The sequence below is a fragment of the Vanellus vanellus genome (assembly GCF_965231255.1).
Source record: "Vanellus vanellus genome assembly, chromosome: 8".
NCBI lineage: Eukaryota > Metazoa > Chordata > Aves > Charadriiformes > Charadriidae > Vanellus > Vanellus vanellus.
Window position 1 is genome coordinate 27,011,799 of NC_138913.1, and position 9,280 is coordinate 27,021,078.

General features: G+C 43.5%; 2 protein-coding genes across 2 annotated transcripts in view; one reads left to right on the forward strand and one right to left on the reverse strand.

Annotated features, from left to right (window-relative positions):
* WDR33 (WD repeat domain 33) overlaps positions 1–4,322 on the forward strand; it is a 71,648-nt gene extending 67,326 nt beyond the window's left edge. Inside the window, exons 21-22 of the mRNA XM_082487355.1 lie at positions 698–883; positions 3,678–4,322. Coding sequence (XP_082343481.1) covers positions 698–883; positions 3,678–3,910 — 419 coding nt within the window. The 3' untranslated portion in view covers positions 3,911–4,322. The remainder of the gene's footprint in view (positions 1–697; positions 884–3,677) is intronic.
* Positions 4,323–7,278: 2,956 nt separating this feature from the next.
* Positions 7,279–9,280, reverse strand: SFT2D3 (SFT2 domain containing 3; the record flags this gene model as incomplete). Its single annotated transcript, XM_082487161.1, has 1 exon — positions 7,279–9,280. The coding sequence occupies one exon, from the start codon at positions 9,278–9,280 to the stop codon at positions 8,600–8,602; it is 681 nt and encodes a 226-aa protein (XP_082343287.1). The 3' UTR covers positions 7,279–8,599.

Consider the following 9,280-nt stretch of genomic DNA (forward strand, 5'->3'; position numbering starts at 1 on the left):
TGAGAAAAGCAAAATGTAGTTCTTTGGACTTACAAATTTAGGAAAAAAAAAAAAACTATGCAGAATCTGACTGGCTGTAAATGCAACTGTCTCACTGAACAAAAAATGGTTGTGGCCTCAAAATCTTGATTTTAAGTTGAATTCTTGTACGGCCTAGAACTGCCTGTTGTCACCTATGGATGACTGACCCACATCTCATGGGGTTTTTTGATACATATATTAATGCCGATAGTAATCTTTCTCTTGGATTGCATCTTCTCTATTGTTTGCAAAGATAATGTTTCCAACTGCAATGTCTGAGAGCTTAGTGGTGTTTGCATTTGTGTTACTAATGGCAACCTCATATGGGGCAAAACTGAGTTTGAGAATGTCATGGAAAAAACAAGCACAAATGACAAATGAATAAAGGAAGATGTGATTGTCTCTAAAATATATGAAAATATTTTATACTGAAAAAAACACTTTACATCTGTCAGTTCTTTCTTTCCCCTCATCTTTTAAACCTGTTTTCCCTTCAGATTTCTTACAACTTGTTCATCTAATGTTTACTTGTTTGCCCGTTGGGATGCGGGGGGAAGCTTAAAATTGTGTGACAAATAGCGTGGAAAGTATGTAAATTTATGACTGCCTCCAAAAATAAGGAATAAAGATCAGATGACATTACTTATTGTCCTGTGTTTTTTTTCTTCATTCTCAGGTCCTCGTCCAGATCACCCTCCTCATGACGGGCATTCTCCAGCAAACAGAGAACGTTCTTCTTCGCTCCAGGGCATGGACATGGCCTCATTGCCACCACGTAAACGTCCCTGGCATGATGGACCAGGGACCTCTGACCACAGAGAAATGGATGCTCCAGGCGGACCTCCAGAGGAGAGGGGCAAAGGTAAAAAGCCCCGGGTATTGAAAACCTTACGTAACACTGGCACGTTTTTCAACAGTAGGCTTATCCAGAATTCCTTACCTGTTCAGAGGGGATAAAGCTGAGCTGGTTAAATATTTGATCTTACCAGCTGTGAAGCTGAAGACCAGTCTTAAAGGAACATACGAACAGAGGGGTTTTCCAGGACGTCAAATCCAAATCTTCTCTCCAGCATCACATAATCCTCTTCTTTATTGCCCTGTTCAAAAGCAGTTAGTTTTTGGTTCCCTGTTACTCCAGTTGGAAAACTCTTGTTTTCCCCTCTAGTTTTCAGAATAGTTATTTGTCAATATTCATGCTTGTGCTAGCATCCTTTAACTCAAACGTCTTTCCTTTCTCAACCTTCATTCTGTTCAACTTAACGAACCCTGACTTTTTTTTAAGTCTTTCCTTACGAGTTCTCTACTTGTAAGAGTGTAAGCATGGCCATCCGTGATCAGACCACACGTTTTCAACAATAGCCAGTAGCAGGTACTAAGGGAAAAGTGTTAAGAACACTAAGTCTGTAGTGATATGCCCCTGAGACGCTCTCTAAACCTATGAGATCTGTAGTTCAGTGACTTACTGAAATATTATTTTTATATTTAACGGCTTTTGACAGTTACCTTTTGCATGCTTCTCTAATTGCTTTAAGAATCATATAAACTTCTGACATCCACAGCATCCACAGACAGAGCTCTAAAACTTAATTGCAGTAGACTATGTTTTAAAAAAAATAATGTTTTTCTCTTGTTTTAAACGTATCATTCACTAATTTTATTAGATGATGTCTCCTGTTTTAGTTATAACAGTTGAAAGTTGATCGTTGATCCCTATTATCTCTGAATGCCACCTCTGATTGCATCAAACTACCATTTCCAACCTGAACTAGCTCTTCTCCAAGTCAGAGCTCTGATCTGTTTAGTTGTTCTCCCCGGGAACTCGTTCTCTATTTTTTACTATCCTTATTACTGTGTATATACTATTTTCCATTTTAATTTATTCTTTTGTAAATTAAACGGGGTAACTACGAATCGCACACGCTATTTAAGATGTGGTTTAACCATGGATTTCTACAGTTCACCTGGTTTTGTTCTCTTTTCTCCTAATAGCTCCTGATGTTGTATTTCCCTCTTGAACTAACTACTAAACAGTCATACGGCACTGCCGTGCAACTCGCTACTGTAACCCACAGAATAGTTCTTTTGGAGTTAGTAGCTGGGTCAGAGCCTATTGCTGTGTATGACATTTCCACAGTAATCCTATTAGCCTTGCATCAGTTCTTGATCCTTTTTCTTATAAATCTCAGGATTGCTGTTGTCTTTTTCCTTTTTTCAATGTCCGCATACTTGACCACCTGCTGTTAGGTACTGATCAGTAACAGAGATCCTTCTCAGTTGCTGCCAGGTGCTGAGCTGCCAGCCTATAGTTGAGTTTTTTGTTGTTAGACCCCTACTGCACAGCTTTGTCTTTGATGCCACTGAATTTCATTCTGGTTCTCTTATTGTTGTCCCGAAGATCATTTGTTTTTAACTGTATGCCTGTCCTCCTCTGCATGGATTGTATTTCCAGTGTTGTATTAACAGCAGGTTTTATCATTCGTTCACAAATGTTTTTAATAGAACTCTGTTGGTAAACTCCCTCTGCATCAATATTTTTCCTTTCAAAACTGTATTTTGTGTTTCTCATTTAGCCAGCATCTTATCAAATCTGTAAGGATCCCTTCTCTAGCTTCAGTAATAATTTGTGATAACTCTGTCAGATTCTTTATTGTACTCAAAACAATTGTTAACTACCACATTGCTTGTGCCTAGACAACTCATTGCTGTACCAAAGACAGTTTAGAACAATGGCAAAAAGCCTGATAAACAAAACATGAACAGTACTTTTTCATAAATGGGCTATACCACCTTTGGTTGTATTGGTAAAGTCATTTGAAGATTAAAATGTCATGGATTATAAACTCTGTGGAACAATTTGGTCTCCATTTTACACAGAACCCAGCAGAGTAAAAAAAACAAACAAACAAACAAACAAAAACAACAACAAAAAAAAAACACTCTTGCTAAAGTGGAGCAAAAATATCCTCCTTTAGCTGTAGCACATGTCCATAAAGCACTGTTACCATTATTTTAATTTCTTTTTCAAAATACTACTTGTTATTTTGAACTAATGACTTTGGGTTTTTTTAATGTTAATTTCCATATCAGTACTAAAAAGATCTGTGAGAAGTAGAAAATCCTGTTCCTGGCAGTAAGAGCTCATGTAGTTTATGTTCTGGTTAGTAGTAAAATAGAGCATTTTTCCATTCTTTCTAGCAAAAAATGGAATGAAACAGTAATGTTACGCACTGTCTTCACCACCAACCTCAACCGATCCATCAGTGCAATGTCTTTGTTTAGGAAAAAAAGGTATTTTGCAATAAAAATATACAGACAACCACAGATGGTGGTAAAGCCTAAGAATCAGGTATGCCTGGCCGTTTTGAGGACACCATGACTATCACTGTTCTAACTTACTTCATTTAAGTGATCTAATAATAATCTCCTTTAATTCTCAAGGAATTGCTTCGTTGCTGTCCATCTTCTGGACTGTAATGGAGACACTAAATCTATGTAAGAAAAATCATATAGAGGGAGGAGGCATAAAATTTCAGGTCTCAACTACATTTGGTCTGTGAATGATTATACCACAGAAGAACTACATAAATACAGGATATGTCTGAGAAGAAGCACAGCTTAGACTTCAACATCAGTAACTGATTGTGCTTCATTTTTAGGACGAGGAAATTCAGGACCTTCACAGAGAGCGCCAAAATCTGGGAGGTCTAGTTCTTTAGATGGAGACCATCACGATGGATTCCACAGGGATGAGGCTTTCGGCGGAGGCCCTGCAGGAGGCAATAACCCTTCTCGAGGAGGAAGGAGCGGAAGTAATTGGGGAAGAGGAAATAACATGAACTCTGGTCAGTCAAGAAGAGGAGCATCTAGGGGTGGTGGAAGAGGCCGATAGAAGAGGCTTTGACTGGGTCACACCCAGTCCTTGCTGGACAATATTTAAATAGACAGCTACTCTGGACTCATAAAGTAACCCTGCAACACCACAAACCTGGATTCTTAACTGGGATAACTGAATGTGCATTAGTTCCTAATAAGGGTCTTTTCCTAGATGAATCAACTGCTACTAGCTGCAATATTGTAGCTAGCTTTCTGTTTTGCCCTCTCCACCCCTGTTTTCCTCACCTTCTTTTACCTACTTTGTTTTGTGAAGAGCTGGAATTTTTTTTAAGTGTTGTGAGACATGGAGCACCTCCACAGATTTCAGTTCACCTCCAGGCAGAAACTTGTTTCTATATGTACAGTTTGTCAGAGTTACGTTGTTTTTGTATGAATACAGAATGTAATTTGCGCAAAAATTAACAAAAACTCAACACAGTGTGTGATTCTTTACTCACCTATTACTACAAAGAGGGTTGTCTTTATGCAAACTTGTGTATCAGATGGAGCAACAGAACTACCTCCCGAAATCTCAACCGTTTAAAATACTAATAGCTGATTCCTAGTTCTTTGGTTTATCGTGCACAGAGAACTTGCATTTTCACCTTTAGCCACAGCTGTCTACAGATTACAAGTGGTGCTGACGTTAAAATTCCAAAACACGGGAAATCACCGCTGCTTGCTAGTCTACCATCCTGAAAGAGAAAAAGGTGGAACACCATTTAGAAAAAATTGTCATAGACATAGCGTGAGTTATAACCTGGACTGCTAGTAAAACAGACATCATGACAAATACTGTCATTCCATGCTTCACCTGAGTGAGTCAAATATTTTTCTTAAAAATAGCATCTGTTTATAGAAATTGGGTGTCAAGGTTTAGGCTGCACTGGCCACTAAACAAATGACAGATGCTCTCTATTAGTCCCTCTCCCTTCTCCCAGAAGGGGAAGGTAGAGAGAATAAGGTAGAGAGACTTATGGGTTGAAAAAAACCTAAAACAGTTGCAGTTAAATATTAACAATAAAAAGAAAAGTGAATAATATTAATAAGAAAATGATGAAATATATACAAAACCAGTATCGAGCTCTCAGGATGACAGTCTCGTCACCGGCCAGCACTAGGACCGGACTTGGTGGCAGATGGGAGCTGGATTCAAGAACTGCATTCAGGAACACACGGATCGGGATCAAAGGCAGAAGAATGGAGAGTCCTCCTCGGACGCCGGCCATTGAAGAGGAGGGTTGACCCTTTGATCCCTCAGCTTTTATACTGACCATGAGGCAGATGGGATGGAATACCCTGCTGGTCAGTTTTGGGTCACCTGTCCTGTCCGCTCCTCCCCACAGGTGGGACCCCTCTGTGTTTTTCCACTTCCCGCCCTCCAACTTGGTACATAAAAAGGCTACCTGGCCTTGGTTGTTACAACAGTCAGTATAAGCAGGAGCTTCTCTGCATACCATCCCTTGGTATTAACTATAAACAGCAGATGTTACCACAGCTAGAAGTTAATTTCAGAGAGTGCAGTCAGTTAGAAGAAACTTAACTGAAATGTAAAATTACTGAAAATTGCTTTTTTTTTTAAATCTCAAACCAGAACATTGAGGAAGAAAAAAGCTTAGCAGCTTGATTAATATGGATGTGTATGTTTTACAATGGCTGTAGGATGCCTTGCTTAAAGATAATGGGTGTTCAGTAGAGTCTGGTGCATTCAAATGCTTAAGTGCAAATCTTGATAGTTGATCACTTTCATCTTAACATTTTTTACGTATCTTTTTCTTTAGGACATTGTTTCCTAGTTTTAATAAGGGAGGGAAATAAGGAGGGGAGATATTCCCATTTCTCACATTTCATAATAAAGCTGCTTACCAACCACGAGTTTTCTCTTTTCCCCATAAATCATTCATATTAATCATCTCCAGTCACCAGGTTATCAAAAGGCTTTTTAATACCTAAAGCCTCAATGAAAATTTTATCACGTAAGTACATATTCTAAAGCCAGCTCTCAGGAAGGTCCCACATTAAAACTATAGGATATAATGAAAAATATCACTACCAGGCTTCCCCCCACCTTGAATTTCAGGTTATAATCCTGAAGATAATGTGGCAATGTAGTTCTATAGCTGACAAAGCTACCGCAACAACACAGCGACCCACAGCAGCTATTTTATCTGACTTCTCATAGTCAACTTTAGTAAAGACTGGCTTAAGTCCTGATGACCTTTCTTATTTAAAGACGTCAAAGCATAGATACTTAACTGCTGTTCTCTTGGTTCAGTCAGTCACAAGTAGGGTTTTTTTCTTAGTTTTTAATTTGTAGTCTATAAAATGGCATTTGAAAATTATAGTAATTAACTGATCATTAGCCTATAAAATCCTTGTCATGAGGCTCTAGAGAGACAGAATGGTCTTACAGGAATTAACTGGGAAACAGCTGAGATGCACCCGGTATGACACAGTTTCTCCTCTGTGGGAGGGGAGTTGCTTTTTATTGCTATCTGAAGAAGGGCTTTGGTCACTTTTGGTGTAAGTCTGGGAGTTAGGTTCTATCCTGAAGCTTGAATGATAAATACCAATGATTTATTCATTAGCAAAGGGGAAAACTTGCCCTCTCTCTTTCTTTTTTTAACAAGCCCTATATATTTTTAAGGGGCTGAAAGTGACTTTTGCCTAATATTTGGAGTACGTGGAATATGCTCTAGTCCTTAATTAACCTCAGTCCTCTACCAAAACAAGTTAAGAGTACACCTAATAATAGGAAACCCAGCTTTCTCTAGACAAAAGGAAGTATGCCTGTTTTTCCTCTGATGGATGGGTAACTCCTTAAACCACTATGGTACTTGATGTTAAGTAATATTCCTCATCAAGGGGCAGGTTTTTTAATTAAGCTTTGAAATATTCACAGTTGTGGAATATGCAAAGAAAGTAATAAAAAAAACTGGATAATTAGCTAGCTTTTGTATAAAATCCTAGAAGGTGACAGACAGCATAGCAGGAGAGACAGAAGCAGCTTCCCAGTCTGTGATACCATGACCCACTATTGCTGGAAAATGGACAGAATTACTTAATGGGAATACACTTCTGTACTCTTCGGATCAAGTTCTTTTGCCAGTGCTCCCTGGAGAATCCTTATGCTTTACCTGCTAGTTTACAGCTCCGCCTTGTCTAAGAGTTGTTTAATTTGATGCTGCTCTTAGGAATAAAATTGAATTTAGATACTATAGCTTAGAAGTTGTAAAAATGAGAGAACTAATTTAATGCTATTCAGATAGCTCTGGTCTACATTTTTAAGGAAAAAGAAAAGTGACCATTAGTGGAATGTCTATACTGATATTTGGTACACAAATAGTTTTATTAAAGCAATCTATGTACATTTAAGTACCCCCGTTTAACAAGTTCAGTTTAATTCAGAGCAAGTATTAGGTGAATATGCTAAACCCTAAGTAGTGATAGATAAATATTGCAGTGTTTGGCTTTATTTCATTTGAGGCACTTATACTTGGTAAGATACTTTCACTTAGGCTCTGAGCAGGTTAGGCCTCGTAGTTCCATTCATCTGCCGTAGTGCAGTACACGAGCCCAAACTGAAGCACCAAGCTCTCAGCAGGGGCTGCCAGCCTGAATTCGGCACCCTCCTACGGCTGCTTAGTTTCCGAATTGAAACCCAGCTGTGCTGGCTGAAGCAAGCTCTAATTACTAGCAAATCTATTTTTGCAGGTCATACTGAGACAAGTAAGCAATTCCTGCCCAAGCTCAGAGAGAAAAAAATAATTATATATATGTCAAAATAAAGTTCTAAGAGCTGAAGCTACCCTTTAAAGCCCAAGTATTTGCTACCTTAGAGCAACTGTAAGGCAGCAATACCTGCAAAGGCCAAGGGTCTTAATTAAGATTAGCACCTTCCATCCTATAATCATCATGCAAGAAGACTAACCCTTACAGTTTTTGTGACCCACTGGATGGTATTTTAAAGATGGTTTTTAGAGAGAAATGCAGTTCAGTGAACACAGTATTCATATTCACCACTGGCAAGAGGTAGCTGATGGCTGCACCGCAGAGCGACTGAAGTGTGTGTTCAGAGTGCAGGGGGCGGCACCAAAAATGAGCTAAAAGCAGTTAACTATTTTTGAGCGTTCACCCCCACACTCGATCAGATTTCGCTAAATCTTCTCTGTGTTTCCACACCAGTCAGCCCTAAGCCCCTCAGCTGTTCAGACACTTGCTGTCCACGTAACGGGCAAGTCAACAATTACATTTCATCCGCTCCGTACTCTCACTCACGTTTTGAAGGAGGCTGCAGCAGCCACATGGTCCTATACCGGAGGTAGGGAGGAGGGATGCTGCCAGCCCCCAGCCGGAGCGACTCCAGGCCATGGCTATGGGGCTGACTTTGCAATACGGCAAAGCCCCGCGCCCGGGGGCGGCCCGGCAGGCTGGCACCGACACCCTCACACCTCAACGCGGCGGAACGAGCTCAGAGAGTCTCTGCTGCCGCTGCCGGGTGCCACAGCCGCGGCTCTTCTTCCTCGAGAACCGGCAGGAACGCGCAGGAGGCGAAGAGAAGCAGCGGGAGATGGCGCCATCCCCGTCCCGGAGCGGTGCCTTCGTGCCCTGCGTCCGCCCGAGTCTCTCAGTCCCTTCGCCCCGCCGGGCTGCGGCCGGTCCTCTCCCCGCCGGTGGCGGCGTGGGCCGGGGGGTGTGTGGCGTCTCACACCGGCAGGGCTTTGCCGCGGCGGCGCAGCGCGGCGCTGAGGAGGCCGCCCAGGCGGCGGAGGCCGGCGGCGCCGCCGGGCAGCGCGGTGAGGAGGGCGGCGGCGGCAGTGCCCAGCTGGGCGGCGGCGCCCAGCGCCGTCAGGAAGGTGCTGCGCAGCCCCAGCGCCGCGTACAGGGTACCGCCGAGGGCGCCGAGGTAGAGGAGGGAGCCGCGCCCGGGCTCCCGCAGCAGGCGGGCGGGCCCGCGCAGCAGGGCGGCGGCGGCCAGGGCGCAGAGGGAGCCGAGGGACCAGAGCAGGGCGAACTTGCGGGCGCGGAGCAGCAGCAGCGGCGCGTACAGGGCGGCCAGCCCGAAGCAGAGGGCGGCCAGCAGCAGGCACAGCCCGCTGCCCGCCAGCCGCTGCCAGCGCGACAGGCCCGGCAGGCAGGGGTCCGCCTCGGCCGACCACAGCCAGCCCGAGCCCGGCCCCGATGCGGCAGCCGCCGCTGGGGGGGCGCCGCGGCCCAGCGGGAAGGGGTTTAGCGGGCCCAGCCAGGCCCCCAGGCCGCCGCCGCCGCTCCCCGCCTCCTCCTGCGGGCAGCCGGCGGAGGGCGGCGGCGCGGGGGCCGCGCTGGAGGCGGCGGCGGCCTTCGACTGCGCCAAGTACTCCTGCAACTGCCGGCCCAGGTCCGCCAT